This window comes from Grammomys surdaster, unplaced genomic scaffold (genome assembly GCF_004785775.1).
Source record: "Grammomys surdaster isolate TR1022 unplaced genomic scaffold, NIH_TR_1.0 168, whole genome shotgun sequence".
Classification (NCBI taxonomy): domain Eukaryota; kingdom Metazoa; phylum Chordata; class Mammalia; order Rodentia; family Muridae; genus Grammomys; species Grammomys surdaster.
This window is the reverse complement of record NW_021604616.1, coordinates 7,325,604-7,347,575: the sequence shown is the minus strand read 5'-3', so window position 1 is coordinate 7,347,575 and position 21,972 is coordinate 7,325,604. Positions and strand designations below refer to the sequence as shown.

The 21,972-nt window shown below is 37.5% G+C and overlaps 1 protein-coding gene across 1 annotated transcript in view; it reads left to right on the top strand.

Moving 5' to 3' along the window:
- Window positions 1–21,972, top strand: part of Nkain2 (sodium/potassium transporting ATPase interacting 2) — a 993,485-nt gene that overhangs the window by 526,667 nt on the left and 444,846 nt on the right. Inside the window, exon 3 of the mRNA XM_028766436.1 lies at window positions 6,535–6,615. Coding sequence (XP_028622269.1) covers window positions 6,535–6,615 — 81 coding nt within the window. The remainder of the gene's footprint in view (window positions 1–6,534; window positions 6,616–21,972) is intronic.

Genomic DNA, 21,972 nt, shown 5'->3' with positions numbered 1-21,972 from the left:
AAATTATGAATACCAAGAGTCAAAAAAATTCATTATCATCAATGACTTTGGGCCAATCCCAAAAACTCCAACAAAAGGACAGAGATTATTAGAAACTTTAAAAAAGGATATCAAAATCAAAATTATAACCATATGAGATTTAAATACTTGACAACTGACAAGAAACAATAAATATTTTGTGTAATGCCAAAGCACAAATAGTGATAAATATGAAACAATGAAATGTAAGTTGCAAATAAAAGATTACCTTCTCCTCACTCATACTACAGTTCCATAACTCAACATCCTACCAAACAAAGAATCAATAAAATCACTATATAATTTTAATGTTAAGTAACTATAGCTTTTAGAGTTTTAATATATTTTGGTTTGTTTCATAACTTTTTAAATCTCAAATTTATTTCCACACATTAATCAAAATGTTTCCATGTAACATAAATTGTTGTAGATGGACAAAGGCCTCTGAATAGAAAATTTCCAGCTTCAGAAATTAGAAAGAACTAAGTTTCCTGTCTTAAAATATTTTGAGTGAGTTAAAACACAAGAAAGTATTCACATCTATCTGTTTTTAAGATGAATAAATAATCTCATTGATTTGGTCAAAGAAAATTGCTTTCTACTCTTTAAGGCACACAAAAGACATCTGAGATATTGTTTTGATTTGTAGTTCTGAAAAACTCAATGTTAATTTTTACATTAATTAAAATAATACCCACTGAATGTTTCATATTTTATAGACTGTTGATTAAGCAAAACAATTTTACGTATGATTGCCAAAAAGATTTTGATATCAAGCTAAACTTAAACATATAAAGGAAACCTACTTTTCTCAGAACTGATACAAATATAATAAAAACATTAAAAGTTTAAATCATAGAGTGTTAACCTAATAACTATGGATAGCTGAAATTTCATGTATATTATAGGCTATTCATGAGACATCATCACCAAGTGAAATGTGTGAACTATAGAATACAGAGCAAGACTTCTTTTTAATTTAGACAAGACAGGACTTTAGCAAATGTGCATAGACGAGAGAATGAGGGTATGACGTTAAAATGTTAAATGTGCTAGTTTTGATGTATGATAGTTCTTCAACTTCTCCTGTTTTATATTCAGAAATATGAATATTCTCTATGAAAAGAAAGGCCTAATAATGGAGGAAAAATTTTAAAATGATCTGAGAGTTGTAGAATCTTTTATCAATATCTATACAGATATAAAATCACAATCAAGTTTTAGCATATGATAAGAGGCTTTGTGTTTAGTTAACTGAGAAGAAACTCATTTCCTCACCTCTTTGGGAGCATCAATGATTAACATTAGATTTCTTTTTGTTGGGAGAGGGTGAAATACGCTATGTGGTACTGGCTGTACTGGACCTCACTATGTAGACTATGCTGGCCTCTAACTGAGTTATACCGGCCACTGCCACCCCGAGTGTTGGGATTAATGGCATGTAGGATGTCCCAAAGACCTGAGATAGGGGAGGCTCCCAGGAGTCAATGTTGGTGACCTTCACTGAAATGTCTAAGAGTCCGGACATGGAACCTGAAGAGGCAACTTCCTGTAGCCAGGCAAGACTCCCAATGGAGATATAAGGACACCAACCCACACGAGAACCTTGTGACCCTAAAGGGATTCTGTGAGGGGGCACTGGGAGGGGAAGTAGTGCTTGGGATATAAATAAATAAATAAATAAATAAATAAATAAATAAATAAGCTAATTTAAAAAAAATAATCTACTCAAATATTTTATATCCACAAAAACCAAAATGAAATAATATAAAGGCATGTACCCCATGCTTGACATAGAATTAAATTTTTTAAGAAACTTTGGATAATAATCTTACCAGACATTTCTTCCATGAGAGCATTATAACTTATATTAACAGTGTGTTTATATATAAATTTCTACTAATAAGAGAGTTTTACAGTAGGGAATAGGTGCAGATTTTTGTTGTAATGTACACTGTTTTTAGTTATAAAATAATCAAGAATTGAAAAATAAATGGATTGTTTGGGCTACTTGTGCTCCTTATCATAAAGACAGTAAGAAAGTGATGCTGGTACCTCAACAGGTCAAGTTACAAATCTCCTAAAGCTGAGAAACTTAACCTAAGACATGACAACCATTGAGCAAAATATCAGTGTATTCAAAACATCCTCAGTATAAACATTTGATTTTGAAAGCAGATGTTTCTAACCTTCAAACACCTTCTATTTTATTACAAACACCTACTTGTTAATGATTTTAGCCTCTTCATGTTTTGCTTTAAGTAAGTTCATTAGAGTTGATGTATCATTGTATTTATATTACCTGTGTGGTCTCAGTGATGTTAGTCTCTGATGTTATTTTTGTAGCCTTGGGGAAATATTCAAACTGGAAAACATTTCTACAGATTGCATTGATTGCCTATCAATAATAGATAGCATTGCACTAGGAAATGAAAGTCAAAGCAGTACACAAATTTGTTCATGTCCTGTAATGCCTCTTTGACACATCTGCTGAAATCTCATGCATCCAGATGGTAGTTAATGAATGTGAAGTGATTCACGATCAATTCCCATGCTAATATATCACTTTTGATCTCAGATTCTCTTCATCTTCTTCTTTCATTTAATAATAATAATAATACTTATAAAATTATTACTAAATGATAATCTTCTAAATTTGGTAACTTTAGAGAAAATAAAATATGAAGTTTAGAATATCAAACTATAAACTTAAGGCTCTATTACAAATAATGCTGGTTCCTTTTAATATCATGAGAAAGTCTATTTTCCTGAAATAATATGAGAAAAGGTGTCTTAAGTACTTTTGTTCTCCTTTCATTTTTCAAAGAGTTTGCTTTCAAAAAAATACTATATTTTACAGCTCCATAAGCATACTTACATACTTTATAAAGTTTATTTTATATTTATATGTACATTTACATGTCTATCTGGGCATATAAAGCTGACAAATTATGCTAAAGTTACATACTTTGTCCTGCTAAATATATGTGAACTTAAAAAATCTATAATTTAACTCTAGGCGTTTTTATTGTTTTTATGAGAGAGCCGGCAAGGTAGTGGCAGTATCATTGACATGTGATTGGTATTTTTTTCTAATAAAACACATATTAGCATTTTAGCCTTGCACAACATACAATCTCCATTCCTACATAATATGTAGCTGAGTACCAGGCCAATTAGATGGCTCACGTGATAGAAATGGTTGCCAGAAAAACCTGATAACAAATGGATACTACTAAAAGCAGGGAAACAGACCCTGAAAGTTATCATCTGACCTTCACACATGTGTCCTGGTACATGTGTGCCTGCACACACACACACACACACACACACACACACACAGTGAGAGAGCGAGAGAGGGAGGAGAGATACAAGTATTCACACATACACACTGGCATGTCATTATTAAAAGCTATAACTATTCTTTATTTAGATCATTTGATTTTTTTATTAGAGCCACAATACAACAGGGAACTCAAGACGAATCATTAATTCCTTTATAGCTAACATTTTCAGCATTTTTGTAAAACTCAAATTGCATTAGTCTTTCCAATGTTCTACTGATACTTCAGGCATCAGTTCTTGAAGAGAGAATTTCATCAAAACAAGGAATCTGTCTCTTATCACAGATAATAGATCAATGCTTTCAAGCTTTTATATGAAAAAGTAAAATACAAGCCTTTTCACAGTAAAAAAAAAAAAAAGAGAGAGAGAGACTGAAGCAAGATTCATTTTACTGAAGAGAACTAGAAAGTAGGTGATAGCTAGCCAGTGTAATAATTTATTATCTTGTTACAGGAGCTTTCCTAGGCTGAATGTCCTTCCTAATTACATCCAGGCTGAGCAAAGGTCAACTATTGCCAATCCATTCATCGTAGCAAAAGGAAAGAATTAGTACAGACACTTATAATTGTTATTATTTAAACAACTTAAAGAACAGACTTAACAGTAGAGTTTATTGGAAAAAATCACAGATAATTTATAACTAAATGCAAATATCTTTACCAATACTCAGACAACTACCAAAATGCAATTGGAAGGTATTTGATACAGATAAATACTAATATTAACTACTGAAAAAGAAATATGTCCAATAACAACTTTCCATTTTAGTTTACAAACTAAGGCAAGCTAGCTAAATACATGCATGGATCAAAGTCAAATGTTTCATAGCATCCATGTTCTACTCCATTTCTAAGTCCCACCATCAGGTCTTGGCTCACATTTCATGTAGCATCTCAAATCTCTTTCTTCTTGGTCCATTTGATTTGGCCTTCTTCACTCTATGGTTTACAGAACAAAACCCCTATATAGAAGTTGGAATGCCTTTAAAGAGGACTGGAATCACTAGTTGCATTACACAATTTATCATTCCTCAAATTACATAATGGTCACAGTATGCCTGGAAAAAACTATATCCGTGAGGAGGGTCTACATTCTGCAACAAAAATAACATTTCATCCCAGTTTCTTCTCATTTGCTCACAGATTTAAAAATAGCATTTTCCAAATGTCTATTTTAGCCAAAGTATTAAGTTAGGAACTAGGGAGATAAACATACACAAAAGAACTATTTCCTAAAGATATTATTGTTTGTACATTACAAACATATATAAATAATTAAAGATGAATTTAGGAGTTGAAATAAAGACAAGTAGAGTCAACAGAAAAACTATGGAAAGCTCAGCCAGATATAACTGCATGAGTGTCAGCAAGTGATATTTTAGGTGACCTTTAAAGAAAAAATAAAGTATTTATGGATCTAAGAGTAACATGTAGATAAAAAAAGATCAATGATGAAGAAATCACAAGGTAAAAGACCCTGAGAAGAATAATGGAGTTTAAGTCTGTGGGACAGAAAGTCATCAGTGTTTGGAATCTAGGATGTCTACAAGCATGAGCTCAAATAAGTGAGTCACAGGCAGCATGGTTCAAAACCATGAATCATAGTACAAAGACATGAAACTCACTATCAAAGGGATGGGAGACATAGGGTTTACTTGACTAGAAATATTATAATACCTTGTGATCTCAATTGTTAAAGCAAAGCCCACACCTGCTGTTTACTTCTTGGTACCACTCAGAGAGGCAAAGAAAGCACCTAGCTGTCCTTCCTTCTCAGTCCATGTCCCAAAAGAAAGCTCTCCTTTTCCACACCATCTCAAAAAACACTCAAACTTAGTTTCCCTCCTTTCTACTTCCTGTGTGTCTGTCTCTATCTGTCCTTCTGACTTCCTCTTACTTTCTATGTTTTTTTTCCTATGTTTGCTCCCTGTCCAATTATCAGTTGCTCTACCTCTTGAACTTTGGTTTATTTTATTTAATCCTGTTTACAATAAATAGCATTTGAAGATGTGTGCTCGGTTGAGCCATTCCACAGCTAGAAGTAAGTTTTTTCAACAAACAACATAATCTCTGAGTTCACATTATGATCAAATATCCTGCCGCAATCATCTCTTTCATTTGACATGAATTCATGAGTAATTTATTTTTGGCCTTTGTTATTTGCAGTATTATTCTTGGATATTGACTTCTAGACGTTTAAAATAATTAGTTTGATGGGATTATCAGAACTTGGTAAGAATATGCATTACCATTGCAGAATATAAACCAAGTAGACAAGAGAATGGAGTTAAGCATAATTGGTAGATGGTTACTGCTGTGTCATATGGATTGTAAAAGAATAACATAAGATGAACAAAGAAGTGAAAAAAGAGAAAGAGACAAAAAGAAAGAGAAAGCGCAAATGAGCTGACTACATGGGACACATGTAGAAATTATGTCTGATTCTTCTTCCCAGCCTGATGCCCAAAGAAATAAGACTCAGACTCAAAGTATATTTACAAATACCTTGGCCATATTGCTAGGCTTTTCTCTTATTAGATCACAACTAAAATAACCCATTTATTTTAACCTACACTCTACCATGTGGCTGGTTAACTGTGCTCAGGTACCTTGTATTCATCTTGTCACATCTTCCTGTTGAATCTCTCAAAATTCTTTCTGCCTCGTGGATGTCCCACCTACTATTCTACCCTTTTCTATAGGCCAAAAGTTTTTTAATTTACAGGTGATGCATCCATACAATACACAAGATATTATCTCTATACACACAGATATGAGGATCTTTACATTGGGAATAACATTAATAACTTGAAGAAAGCTTGCATAGCTAGTATGATGTCTTCACTAAAAAAAAAAAAAGTTTTATTTTTACATATTTAAAGTAGCTACTGGAGCATCTACTTCTCTCCACATTTGTAAACCAAAAACCCATTACATAGAAATGAGGGAGGTTATTTCTTTTGTCTTAAAAACCTAAAAATTGTCCTTCAGTATTTTATGAGCACTGAGACCATAAAACTTATAAGAAATTAAGAGAGTGAAAAATGTATATCCAAGCCTGCTCTTTAGCTAGAAACAATATCTAGTTTTTTCACTAATTTTATTATTTGAATGTTCAGAAATTCAAGATCTCTTTACCAATAATTCTGCTTTTCCCACTGTTTTCCTACAGTATGCAGTCTGGCTAGTCCTCTGGGTGACCTGGAATGTGTTTGTTATCTGCTTCTATTTGGAGGCTGGAGATCTCTCAAAGGTAATTTACCATCTAATTTCCTGAGTCAGCATTCCTGTGTTAATGAATCTCTTCCTAAATAAGACAAGTCTCACCTGGCATTTGTTTTCTGGTGAAGGTAAAGTGAAGGGTGTCCTCACTTTTACCTCTGTGCTTTGATAATCAAAGCTACATTTGGTACATCACAAAGATGTGATTTGTGCTTTTTAGCAAAACTAATGTGAGATTTAAATTCCAACACTACTCATCTAAAAGGCCATGAAAGATTTCTAAGCCCTAATGGGATATTTTTAAGAGACCCTTAAGATTTTTTAAATCACTTTATTTTCTTGTATTCAACAATATTTTTCATGATTGAACCCAAATCATAGTACAATAATTTAGAAATCCATAAACTGTTATCAGAAAGAAATAACATTACAGAAATGAATAGAAATAAATACATTATTCTGACATAGTCTAGAAGATATAAAGCTCTCACTGTTTTCATTGTGATATCTATGTTTAATGTGTGATAGAAGCACCATTGTAATCTAACATGAATTTATTGACTATTGAAATAATGTAGTTTGAGTAACTATTGGAGTACAGTTAACAGCAAATAGGCTAAATAATGTAATTTTAAGTAAATTCTAAATCTGGAGAGAATTTCCAACTTGTTTTTCTTATTGCTAATGTTGGAACACAGAAAAAAAATGGACACACTATAACTATCACATTAGTAAATATCTGCAAAAATATTGACATATTTATACCAAGGACTCAGAAGAAAATGTCTCTAGGCAACACTTTCCCAGATCTATATATCTCATCAGGCTAGTGAGATGGGGCTGGGGAAGGCTTTGTAATTTATATGTAGGATTTCAACAAAACACTCAATATTCTTAATGGTGTTCAATTATCATTTAATCTGTGCTGTGGCTTTATATCAAGTAGATATCAATTTGACTTATTTTGGTTCAATGGCCAAAGTTGGAGAGAAAATAAGAATATTAAAGGAAGAGATGAGTGAGAACCTACAGGGATCTTCCAAGATCAGATTAGGGCTAGTTCAGCCTGCTGAATGATCACACTGTGCTTTGTCCAGTCACTCTCATACTGTGGCAGGAGCCAGACTTACTTGAGAGGTGACTATGACCAATGGAGACAAAGTTTTCTGGCTGCTCTAGTGAAACACAGATGAAGTCTTCCCAGGGACCTGGATTATCCCCCCATTCATACATCTCTGTTGTTCTGTAATTCACTTTCTTCAAAGAAATTCCACACTAGTGTGATGTTTAACAGTATTCTCCATTTAAAATAATCACCTTAAAATATAAGTCAAGTGTGAGGACTGTTGACCCAGTGAAATGATTCAGCAGGCTAGAATTTGTTTAAAATAAAAACATAGAGAAAGAGAGTTGAGTTCAGAAAGAAACTGAACACACAAATGTTCTCTGTAAGACTGAACTGTAAGACCATGTGCATCTGTAGGGACAGAAGAGAAATTAGGATCTCATGATTTCGAACAAGAGCTTTAAATCTTTGTGAGGCATATCCTAAATCTCTATAGCCCAAGGGAGTGGATATCAAAAGGACTAAGAGATCTTATTCTCGCAGGTGTTTAATGATTATCCATTTATCAACTAAGCAGTTAGCACTATTTTCTTCACTTTTTTTCCATGTACACCAAGACTTCAGAACACATAAAATTTAATTATCTCCTTTTAACCAACAATCTAAAAATAAAACCATAAAGGTCTAAATTCTATAGTTATCTGCTATGGGTTTTCTTTTCAGATTAGGGAATTTGAGAAATGTGTGATTCTAACATTTAATTCCTTAGATGTTGTAAGTAGCTCAAACGTTGTGAGAAGTACAATGGCAAAAGGGATTGAAATGTACTGGTTAATGAAAAACCACAAATGGCTCTGTCAAAACGGCTTATAGGATTCAATCTATAGCACATGAACCATCGTCTTTTTAACGCTCTAAACACTAAGATGTGTATATACATCATCTGAATGCTCCATCACTTGAATATTATAAATAAATACAGGAAATAGAATAAAAGGTGGAATTCTTTTTGTATAATGAGAGATTCACCTTAGAGAGATATATTTTTCTATAAACTATGAAAATAGGCAATTGCGCTAAAACAAATATATGCAAAAATAATGAAACAAATATTAGTTACTCATGAAGAGATCAAAAATTCGGTTTGGTTTTTCTATAGTGTACTTCAGTTTATTTGTCTAAGTAAAAAATTTCCCATGTGGCTATGAACTACATACAATCATGAACCAATTCATTGTCTGCAATCAGTAATTACTTGATTACATAATAGGATATTGAGACTAAATCTGTTTGATCTTTGGTGGCCTTTGTATAAATAATTAATGGTCTGAAAATGCAACAATATTACCAAAATTTATATGAGTATGTTATAAAATGTATATATAAAGGACTCAAGTTTTTTTTTTAATTTTTTTTTATTTCTTTTTTTTTTTTTTGAACATGAAATGCTTTTTTATAGCATGTTTTACAAGGGGAGGGGGTAAGAGGGTCCAGGTGGTGGAAAAGTACAAAATCTTCTTGGCCTGTGCCTTGAAACATGTCATGGTCTATATGGTACACTGCCTTGAATTATGATCTACCTGCAGTTCTTCAGAAGATATGGTACACTGCTTGAGTTATGGTCTCCCTGCTATTCTTAAGAAGACATGGTACTCTGCTTTGAGTCTATCTGCAGTTGCTAAGCAGGATCTTGCAGTTGCCAAGCATCAGAGGACATTGTGCAGGTGGGGAAAGGTAGGGGGTAAGGGTAAGGGCGAGGGTCCTGGCTTCTGGCATCTCCCCCTTCTCTGTTTAGTTAGAGAAGGCGTCTTATGTTCAATCCCAACTATGTGAGTTTTGAATTTGGATGTCTAATTATGGGGGGGCTTAGACAAGTTCACAACCCCAAAACACTGATGTTAGACGAGTCACATCGATGGTCGAAGGCTTTAGGCTGTCGACGATGGGCAACGTCAAGGGACTCTGATGTGGGTGAAAGGAGGGTGAGAGCCCTGTCTTAGGCCATGTAGGCTGCACCCACTCCCAGCACCACGCACTCCTTTTCGGCTGCATTGGGTGGGCCCCTGGGAAGTGGACCTACAATAATCCCGTCATTGGGCTAACTCACAGCCATCCTAGTCTCTTGTAAATGTTCAAGTTACCAACCATTTGTCAGTTTGGGGTGTAATATTGTCATAAAGGAAGGCTCCCCAATGTTAGCGGCCATATCAAGGGTGGCCTTGGTTTAGGAAAAAGCCAATTTTTGTTGTGGTGATCAAGAGGCCAAGCTCTCTAGCGAGAGAAATGAGGGCAAAGCCAGGCATACCAGGAACCCTTCTGGAGGCCGTGGAAGTCTAGGGGTCGACCGTAGGGGGAGGCAGGGGAGCTGACAGCTGTGTCAGTCTCCTGCGGAGTCACTTCTGGATCCTCTGCAATTTTCAGCTGATGGTAATGAACTTCAACTGCCTTCTTGATGGCAGCATCAACCTGGTTCCGTGGACGACAGGTCACGGGCGATGATCTCTGTCTTGCTGAATCTTGATGTCGTGCGCACATCCTCTCAATGAGGGTCCGTCCGGATGGGTCCGTGCCTCGAGCCCCACGTCTGGGTGCCACTTGACCCGACCGGCGGGTCCTGGTTATTCGTGGGGGCGAGGAGGACTGCAACCTGCTATTCTTCAGAAGATATGGTACACTGCTTGAGTTATGGTCTCCCTGCTATTCTTCAGATGATATGGTACACTGCTTTGAGTCTATCTGCAGTTGCCAAGCAGGATCTTGCAGTTGCCCAGCTTCAGGGGACCTTGTGCAGGTGGGAAAAGGTAGGGGGTGAGGGTAAGGGCGAGGCTCCTGGCTTCTGGTCCATCTGAGTTAGAACTTCTAATAGCAGGCATCACGGGTGATTCCATTTTACCTGGAAAGAAAAAAGAAGGGGATTCTCAGGGAGATTTCTCTTCCCTGGATGTAAATTGTTATTCATCGTATTTATGATTGGGCCTGGCTTTGTGAGGGTATCTATTTTTTTCATTAATATTTGTGGTAGCCGGTTAGCTGTGCCTTCTGTGGTATTGGGCAGGCATATCAGTCCTCGGCTCCATAAGAGAACTGGGACTGGGGCATTCCCTTTATGGGTATGAGGGTCCTTCCCCATATCTGTGGCAAAGTTTTGTTGGTCTTGGTGGTGCCCGAGGTCACCAACATGGTCAGCAACAGATTTGCCATGAGCTTTCAGCTTTAGAGAGAGAAAAGTGAACAAGGCATGATGGAGAATATTTCAGGGGGACTCCTTCTGAGGGGGTACCGTTCCCCCTCTTTTGTTTTTAAAGCCAATTTTTCAGAGTTCTTGTAAAATCAGGGCAGAAGCGCCAACAGTTGCTCCTTCCACACTCAGAGAGTCATGAAGGCCTTATTTAAGGATATATAAATCTATATTAATAATCTTTTGTCAAAGGACTTTTATAGCTCCACTGACAATTAATCAGACTATATGATATATCGATTAGAAATAGCTTTTTCTACTTTTTGTGAGATTACCTCTCTTTTGTCAATTAACTGTTGAGGAAGTTAGGGTTTACCTCTCTCTTGAGAATATTGAACAGAGATTTAAATTCTTTTGTGGAGAGCTTAAAATAGTATCTTAGCCAATTTGCATCTCCTAGAAACTTTTGAAATTAATTTAAAATAAATAGACTCCCTTTTTTTTAAATCCTTTATCTGTGTGGGGTTTTTATTGGGTATTATACGTATTTACCTTTCAATGTTGTCTCCTTTCTCATTCTCCCCCCAAATCCCTTATCCCCTACCCCTTCCTCCTAATTTTTGTGATGGTGTGCTCCAAACATCCTCCCAGTCCCATCTCCCTGCTCTCGAATTCCAACACAGTAGGGGATCCAAACTTTTGGGGACCTTGGCCCTCCACTTTCACTGGAGTCTAACAAGGTCACCCTCAATTCCCTATACAGGTGCGTGAGTCCCTCCCTTTGTGCTCTCTGGTTGGTGGTTTAGACTTTGGGAGTTCTGGTTGAAACTTTTGATGCTCCTTCTAAAAAGGACCAACGCATTCATACTTTGGTTTTCCTTCTTCTATGTGAGTTTTATGTGGTCTATATGTAGATTCTTAGACATTGTGAGCTTTTGGGCTAATATCCACTTATCAGTGAGTGCATACCATGTATGTTCCTTTGAGATTGGGTCATCTCACTCAAGATGATATTTTCCAGCTCCATCCATTTGCCTAGGAATTTTGTGAACTGATTGTTTTTAATAGCTGAGTAGTACTCCATTGTATAAATGTACCACATTTTCTGCATCCATTCTTCTGTTGAAGGGCATCTGGGTTCTTTCCAACTTCTGGCTATTATAAATAAGGCTGCTATGAACATGGTGGAGCATGTGTCCCTGTTGTATGTTGAAACTTCTTTTGGGTATATGCCCAGGAGTGGTATAGCTGGGTCCCTAGGTAACGCTATGTTCAATTTTCTGAGATACCGCCAGACTGCCTTCCATAGTGGTTGTACCAGTTTACAATCCCACCAACAGTGGAGGAGTGTTCCTCTTTCTCCACATCCTCGCCAACATGTACTGTCACCTGTGTTTTTGATCTTAGCCATTATGACTGGTGTGAGGTGGAATCTCAGTGTTGTTTTCATTTGCATTTCCCTGATGACTAGGGATGCTGAACACTTCTTTAGGTGCTTCTCAACCATTCGAGCTTCCTCAGTTGAGAATTCTTTGTTCAGGTCTGTGCTCCATTTTTTAATAGGGTTCTTTGATTGTCTAGAGTCTAATTTCTTCAGTTCTTTGTATACCTTGGATATTAGCCCTTTATCAGATGTAGGGTTGGTGAATATCTTTTCCCAATCTGTTGGTTGCCGCTCTGTCCTATTGACTGTGTCCTTTGCTTTACAGAAGCTTTGCAGCTTTATGAGGTCCCATTTGTCAATTTTTGGTCTTAGAGCACAGGCCATTGGCGTTCTGTTCAGGAACTTTTTCCCTGTGCCTATGTATTCCAGGCTTTTTCCCAGTTTCTCTTCTATTAGTTTCAGTGTGGCTGGTTTTAGGTGGAGGTCCTTAATCCACTTGGAATTGAGCTTTGTACAAGGAGATAAGTATGGATCAATTTTCATTTTTCTACATGCTGACCACCAGTTGGACCAGCACCATTTGTTGAAAATGCTATCTTTTTTCCATTCGATGGTTTTAGCCCCTTTGTCAAAGATTAAGTTACCATAGGTATGGGGGTTCATTTCTGGGTCTTCTATTCTATTCCACTGATCCTCCTGCCTGTCTCTGTTCCAATACCATGCAGTTTTTATCACTATTGCTTTGTAGTACAGCTTGAAGTCGGGGATGGTGATTCCTCCAGAGGTTCTTTTATTGCTGAGAGTAGTTTTCGCAATCCTGGGTTTTTTGTTATTCCAAATAAATTTTAAGATTGCTCTTTCTATCTCTGAGAAGAATTGAGTAGGAATTTTGATGGGGATTGCATTAAATCTGTAGATGGCTTTTGGCAAAATAGCCATTTTTACTATATTAATCCTTCCAATCCATGAGCATGGGAGATCTTTCCATCTTCTGAGATCAGCTTCGATTTCTTTCTTCAGGGGAATGAAGTTCTTGTCATACAGGTCTTTTACTTGCTTGGTTAGGTTCACACCAAGGTATTTTATATTATCTGTGACTATTTTGAAGGGCGTCATTTCCATAATTTATTTCTCAGCCAGTTTATCTTTTGAGTAGAGGAAGGCTACTGATTTGCTTGAGTTAATTTTATATCCAGCCACTTTGCTAAAGTTGTTTATCAGGTTTAGGAGTTCTCTGGTGGAAGTTTTGGGGTCACTTAAGTATACTATCATATCATCTGCAAATAGTGAGATTTTGACTTCTTCCTTTCCAATTTGTATCCCTTTGACCTCCTTGTGTTGCCTAATTGCTCTGGCTAGGACTTCCAATACTATATTAAATAAGTAGGGGGAGAGTGGGCAGCCTTGCCTAGTCCCTGATTTTAGTGGGATTGCTTCAAGTTTCTCTCCATTTAGTTTAATGCTGGCTACTGGTTTGCTGTAAATTGCTTTTACTATGTTTAGGTATGGACCTTGAATTCCTGACCTTTCCAAGACTTTTATCATGAAGGGGTGTTGAATTTTGTCAAATGCTTTCTCAGCATCTAGTGAGATGATCATGTGGTTTTTTTTCTTTGAGTTTGTTTATATTATGGATTACATTGATGGATTTCCGAATATTGAACCAACCCTGCATTCCTGGGATGAAGCCAACTTGATCGTGATGGATAATTGTTTTGATGTGTTCTTGAATTCGGTTCGCTAGAATTTTATTGAGTAATTTTGCATCAATGTTCATAAGGGAGATTGGCCTGAAGTTCTCTTTCTTTGTTGGGTCTTTGTGTGGCTTAGGTATGAGTGTAATTGTGGCTTCAAAGAATGAGTTGGGTAGTGTACCTTCTGTTTCTATTTTGTGGAATAGTTTGAAAAGAATTGGGATTAGGTCTTCCTTGAAGGTCTGATAGAATTCTGCACTAAAACCATCTGGTCCCGGGCTTTTCTTTGTAGGGAGACTTTTAATGACTGCTTCTATTTCTTTTGGGGTTATGGGACTGTTTAGATGGTTTATCTGGTCCTGATTTAACATTGGCAACTGGTATTTGTCTAGGAAATTGTCCATTTCATCCAAATTTTCCAATTTTGTTGAATATAGGCTTTTGTAGTAGGATCTGATGATTTTTTTAATTTCCTCAGTTTCTGTTGTTATGTCCCCCTTTTGAGTTCTGATTTTATTAATTTGGATACTGTCTCTCTGCCCTCTGATTAGTCTAGCTAAGGGTTTATCTATCTTGTTGATTTTCTCAAAGAACCAGCTCCTGGTTTTATTGATTCTTTGGATAGTTCTTTTTGTTTCAATTTGGTTGATTTCAGCCCTGAGTTTAATTATTTCCTGTCTTCTATTCCTCTTGGGTGTATTAGCTTCTTTTTGTTCTAGGTCTTTCAGGTGCTCTGTCAAGCTGTTAGTGTATGCTCCCTCCAGTTTCTTTTTGTAGGCACTTAGAGCTATGAATTTTCCTCTTAGCAGTGCTTTCATTGTATCCCATAGATTTTGTTATGATGTGTCATCATTTTCATTAAATTCTAAAAAGTTTTTAATTTCTTTCTTTATTTCTTCCCTTACCTGATTATCAAGGAGTAGGGTGTTGTTCAGTTTCCATGTAAATGTGGGCTTTCCATTCTCTTTGTCATTTTTGAAGACCAGCCTTAGACCATGGTGATCTGATAGGATGCAGGGAATTATTTCAATTTTCTTATATCTGTTGAGGCCTGTCTTGTGCCCAATTATATGGTCTATTTTGGAGAAGGTACCATGAGGTGCTGAGAAAAAGGTATATTCTTTTGCTTTAGGGTGAAATGTTCTATAGATATCTGTTAAGTCCATTTGGTTCATAACTTCTGTTAGTTTTACTGTATCTCTATTTAGTTTCTGTTTCCATGATTTATCCATTGCTGAGAGTGGGGTGTTGAAGTCTCCCACTATTATTATGTGAGGTGCAATGTGTGTTTTGAGCTTTAGTAAGATTTCTTTTATGAAATTCGATGCTCTTGTATTTGGCGCATAGATATTCAGAATTGAGAGTTCATGTTGGTTGACTTTTCCTTTGACAAGTATGAAATGCCCTTCCTTATCCTTTTTGATAGTTTTAAGTTGAAAGTTGATTTTATTCGATATTAGAATGGCTACTCCCGCTTGTTTCTTAGTGCCATTTGCTTGAAAAATTGTTTTCCAACCTTTTACTCTAAGGTAGTGTCTGTCTTTGTCACTGAGGTGGGTTTCCTGTAAGCAGCAAAAAGCTGGGTCCTGTTTGCGTATCCAGTCCGTTAGCCTATGCCTTTTTATTGGGGAATTCAGTCCATTGATGTTAAGAGATATTAAGGAGAGGGTGTTCTTGCTTCCTGTCATTTTTGCTAATAGTGGAGACATCGTTTGTGTGGTTATCTTCTTTTGGGTTTGATGGAAAAGGATTATTTTCTTGCTCTTTCTGGGGTATGATTGCCCTCCTTGTATTGGAGCTTTCCTGCTATTATCCTTTGTAAATCTGGATTTGTCGAAGATACTGTGTAAATTCAGTTTTGTCATGGAATATCTTAGTTTCTCCGTCTATGGTAATTGAGAGTTTTGCTGGGTAAAGTAGCTTGGGCTGGCATTTATGTTCTCTTAGGGTCTGTATGATATTTGTTCAGGATCTTCTGGCTTTTATAGTATCTGGTGAGAAGTCAGGTGTAATTCTGATAGGTTTGCCTTTATATGTTATTTGGCCTTTTTCCCTTACTGCTTTTAAAATTCTGTCTTTGTTTTGTACATTTTGAGTCTTGATTATTATGTGACGGGAGGTATTTCTTTTTTGATCTAGTCTGTTTGGCGTTCTGTAGGCTTCTTGTGTGATTATGGGCATCTCATTCCTTAGGTTAGGGAAGTTTTCCTCAATAATTTTGTTGAAGATATTTACTGGCCCTTTAAGTTGGGAATCTTCACTCTCATCTATACCTATTATCCTTAGGTTTGGTCTTCTCATTGCGTCCTGGATTTCCTGGATATTTTGAGATAGCAACTTTTTGCATTTTGCATTTTCTTTGATAGTTGTGTCAATATTTTCTAAGGTATCTTCTGCACCTGAGATTCTTCTATCTCTTGTATTCTATTGGTGATGCTTGTGTCTATGACTCCTGATTTCTTTTTTAGGTTTTCTATCTCCAGGATAGTCTCCCTTTGTGATTTCTTTATTGTTTCCACTTCCATTTTTATGTCCTGGACGGTTTTGTTCAATTCCTTCATCTGTTTGTTTGTGTTTTCTTGTAATTCTTTAAAGGATTTTTGTGTTTCTTTAAGGACTTCATCCTGTTTTCCTGTGTTCTCCTCAAGTTTTTTGATAGTGTTATTTACTTCCTTCTTGTAGTCCTCTAGCATCATCATTAGAAATGATTTTAGATCTGGTTCTTGTTTTCCTGGTGATATGGGGAGTTCAGGACTTTCTAATGTGGGAGAACTAGGTTCTGATAATGGCAAGTACCTTGGGTTGCTGGTGCTTGTGTTCTTGCGCTTGCCTTTCGCCATCTGGATCACCTTTGTGCTATCAGTGCTGTCTCTGACTGGGGCCTGTCTTTCCTATTATCTAGGTTGTGTCAGAACTGTTTGGGATGGGTTTTGCTGCTTGAGTTAGAGATGAGGCCCAAGATGTGCTCGGTGCTCAGGTGGAAACCGGAAGGGGCCGGGGCTCCGGGTCAGGAGCGGATTCCTGGATCCCAATGAGTCCCAGTGGGTTCCAGTTGCTCCCTGATTGGGGGCGAGCACTGCCACCTCCTAGCCTAAGAAACTGCTTGAGCTAGCTTGAGCCACGGAGAGCCCTGCTCTTTCTAGGTTCTGTGAGATTGGGTGCAGAGCTGACTCCCGGGATCTGCTCTGGCACAGACCGGAAGGAACCCACGCTCCGGGCCCTGGAGTGAACTCCTGGGTCCCAGTGGGTCCCAGCCACTCCCTGTTCCGGGGCAAGCACTGCCACCTCCTAGCCCAAGACCCTGCTTGGCACAGAGGTCCTGCGAGCCCCGCTTCCTCTGGAGTCTGCGAGATTGGGTGCAGAGCTGCCTCCCGGGATCCGCGAGTGCTCGGGCCCAGACCGGATGGAGCCCGCTCCAGGCCAGGAGCGAATTCCTGGGTCCCAGTGGGTCCCTGTTGCTCCCTGTTTGGGGTGAGTGCTGCTTTTTCCTTACCTGGGATGCTGCGTGAGTTCAAGCTCCTGGGAGTCCCTGTTTTTCTTGGTTTTCTGCGGTTGGGTACGGAGCTGCTGCCTGCGACCTGCTCTAGGCTCGGTCCCAAACCGGAAGAAGGGACTCAAGTTTTATTTTTATCAAATAAAGAAACTGCTTTCTAAATGTTGTTAAGTTGATTATAATACGAATATATGTTGCCATAGCAACAAAATACTGATTCAACAATAACTATCACTACATTATTTATATTAGTAGCTAACATGATAGTGGTTAAATGAAATATCATCAAGCTACATATAATATGGTTTTTCTTGAGTTATTGTTGAAATAAATATCTTGTTTAGAAGAAGAAACAGATCTTCAATTCATTTTATCTGGTAACTTTATTTCAAGTTGCCTTTGAACATTAAATGTGATGGAGACCATTGTGTTAGTGGTTTTGAGAAGTTTTCATGTGTAGTTTTCTTATTCCATAAAGTGTAGTAGGCAATTATTATTTTCTTATCGTATTTCAAATAAAAACCCATCCTATCTATCATCTAAGTTGAATTATTGCAAAAATATGAAAGATATATCATTTAATCTATAGTAAGTTTTAGGTTCAAAAAAGTATATAACAGAACAAAAACCACATGTACTATGTTGATTTGTTTATTTATTTAATCACCTGTAATGAGAAAATACCTTGCATAGTAATACATTCAGAAGAACTTATTGGTCTGCTCAAATTTCACAAAAAATGAAATTTTTAGATGTGAAAAATTATAGCTTGCTCCAGTTGTAGTTGTGTGTTTCCAAAGATTCTCAAATTTCTGCTTTGAGGTTCCCATTCATGCCTTCTGAGAGGAAAATCATTGGTCAATGGTGGTCATATTTTACAGAATTAAACAGTAGACTTATACATAAGGCAGTAAGGGGTATTAGTTTATACTCAGGACAGAAAGACTGTGAGAGTAAGGATGCAGACACATACCTGTTAGATTTCACTCAGCATTAGAAATTTAGCTGATGATGCCTGGGCAACAAAATGTAATTATATCTAATGTTTTATGTGTGTTAAAGCTGTCACATTTTAAGTTTATAGTTGTTTCTAGGATACATATGTAATTTATTATTAAATGTTGCCATATGCAACAGCCAGGTAATAATACATCCAATTCAATCTTTGGGGAATAAAACTTTTCTCTTTTCTAGGAGGTAGAAAGAAGATAAAACCTGCCACACACTGAAGGTTAAAAACAGAAATGAATGGTAGACAGAAAAATAAAATATTAGAATAATTGCAGATTTCTTTTTCTATAATGAATGTATTATTTATTTAAAGAGATTTCAACATTTGTACATATTTATGGTCAATCAATGCTTATATCAAATTTGTTTTCTATAACCTTATGGGATAATTTTCTCCTTTCTTTTTTATATACATTACAGAAATTTTACTTTGATTAAAGTTTCTTCAAGAGCTAAAACTCATCTTTAAGCAAGACATAACTATACACACCTATAGTCCCAGCTACAAGAGTGACATTCAGAACAAGGGCAATATCAAAGCATGACTAGGTTTATAATGAGTTCAAGACCAAATTATCTCAATATAAAAACCATAAAATGAGACAAGGATGTAGCCCAGAGAAGAATGCTAACTTAGCAAGCTAAAGAACATGGGCTTAATACCTTCTATAACAAAGAAAATGACTAATTTTGAAAATATCATTAGGAAAGTATATTGAATCCATATGTCTAAAGTTTTACTGTCTTTTATGTGTACTATTCTGTGGCTGTGGTAAAGCACCATGAGCAAGGTAACTTTCAGTAGCAAGGGTTTGTTTGGACTTAAGTTACCAGATAAGAGTCGGTACTGGCAGGTCGGTGTGTAGCAGGCAGAGGCCTAGGACTGGAGTAGGAAGGACTTAGCAAAGACAGCCAAGTGGAAGCAACATTACACATTTAGTTTGACAGTCTGCTGATGTACCTCCTCCAACAAGCCTGCACCTCCATAACCTCCCAGAGAGTGGCACCAACTGGTTATCAAGCACTGTAATGCACATTTCTCATCACTGCTGCAACTTCAAGCATATTTTGCATTAGGCTATGTTCTGGTAATTATTTAAAACGGCCTCTGGCTCAAGCTGACTATCTAAGCTGCAGTGGTTCTGCCTAGCCCAGCCGCCATGTTTCTCGGCCTGAGGCCATATGCATGCTGCAGCTAGAAATGGCCAACTAGAAACATCAATCCTGCCACCCACTAGATGCCAACGTGAGAGATGGCTCTGCCAATCTTCCACACTGTCTCCACAAGGCAGGGCATTGCCCAGACCATCCCACCATCCATGCGGGCCCAGTAAGAGAATGAGACTCTAATTCTTATAGATTAATCAAAGGCTTATATATTTGGTAACGATCAGTAACAAGATACCCATACAAACAGAAGTATAACCCAATACCCAACCTAGATATACCAACTACCTTTGAATGCTACAGGCACAGGAACATCTGCCTCCATCTCCTCTCTCTCTCTCTCTCTCTCTCTCTCTCTCTCTCTCTCTCTCTCTCTCTCTCTCTCTCTCCCCCGTCTCCTAGCTCTTCCTTTTTCCCCTCTCCTTACTCCTCCTCTTCCTCTTCTCACTCCTCCCACCTTAGCTCCTCCTACAAAGCTATTATCTTAGGGTTTTACTGCTTGGAACGACATCACAACCAAGGCAAATCTTACAAAGGACAACATTTAATTGGGTCTGGTTTGCAGGTTTAGTCCATTATCATCCATTAGGATCTGCATGCCCTCTGTCAAGTCTCTTCTGGCTTTTTGGGTCTCTGTTGAGAATTCTGGTATAATTCTTATAAGTCTGCCTTTTTTACATTACTTGGCCTTTTCCCCTTATAGCTTTTTTTAAATTGGATATTTTATTTATTTGCATTTCAGATTTTGTCCATTTCCTCATTCGCCCCCAGGAACTCTCTATCCCATTTCCCCTCCTCCTCCTTCTGTGAGGGTGGGCCCCCACTCACCAACCCATGCCTACCTCCCTGCCCTTGAATTCCCCCACACTGTGACAACCAGCCTTCATAGAACCAAGGACCTCCTCTCCTACCTATGCCCAACAAAGCCATTCTCCCCTACATATACAGCTGGAGCCATGGGTTCCTCCCTATGTGCTGCCAGGCTGGTGGTTTAGACCCTGGGAGCTCTGATTGGTTGGTATTGTTGACCACCTATAAGACCACAAACTCTTTCAGCTCCTTCAGTCTTCTCTATAACTCCTCCATTGTCATCACTGTGATCAGTTTAATTGTTAGCTGTGAGCATCTGCCTCTGTAGATGTCAGTCTCTGGCAGAGCCTCTAAGGAGATAGCTGTATCAGGCTCCTGTCAACATGCACTTCCTGGCATCCACAACAGTGTCTACTTTTGGTTACTGCATATGGGATGGAAACCCAGGTGGGACAGTCTTCGGATGGCCTCTCTTTCAGTTTCTGTCCCACACATTGTCTCCATATTTGCTCCCATGAATATTTTGTTTCTAAGAAAATACAAAGTATTTTGGTTCTGAGAAGGACCAAAGCACTCACGCTTTTTTCTTCCTTCTTCATGAGGTTCTGTGAGTTGAATCTTGTGTATTGTGAGCTTTTGGGCTAATATCCACTTATCAGAGAGTGCATACCATGTGTATTCTTAGTTATTGGGTTACCTCATTCAAGATGATATTTTCTAGTTCCATCTATTTGCCTAAGACTTTCCTGAAGTTACTGATTTTAATAGCTGAGTAATACTCCATTGTGTAAATGTACCACATTTTCTGTATTCATTCATCTGTCGAAGGATATTTGGGTTCTTTCCAGCTTCTGGCTATTATAAATAAGACTGCTATGAACATACTGGAACATGTGTCCTTGTTATATGTTGGAGCATCTTCTGGGTATATGCCCAGGAGTGATATATCTGGGTCTTCAGGTGATGCTATGTCCAATTTTCTGAGCCACCACTAGACTGATTTCCAGAGTCGTTGTACCAGCTTTCAATCCCAAGAATAGAGGAGTGTTCCACTTTCTCCACATCCTACCCAGCTTCTTTTATCCCATTAGTTTTTGATCCTAGCCATTCTTACTGGTGTGAGAAAGAATCTCAGGGTTGTTTTGATTTGCATTTCCCTGATGACTATGGATGTTGAACATTTCTTTAGGTGCTTCTTGGCCATTCGAGTTTCCTCAGTTGAGAATTCTTTGTTTAGCGGTGTATCCCATTTTTAATAGGTTTATTTGATGGTCTGGCATCTAATTTCTTGAGTCCTTTGTATATACTGGATATTAGCCCTCTATTAGATGAAGGATTGGAAAAGATCTTTTCCCAATCCGTTGGTTGCTGTTTTGTACTATTGACAGTGTCCTTTGCTTTACAGAATCTTTGAAATTTTATGAGGTCCCATTTGTCAATTCTTGATCTTAGAGCATAAGCCATTGGTGTTCTGTTTAGGAACTTTCCCCTGTGTCCAAGTATTTGAGGTTCTTCCCCACTTTCTCTTCTATTAGTTTCAGTGTATCGGGATGTATGTGAAGGTCCTTTATCCACTTGGACTTGA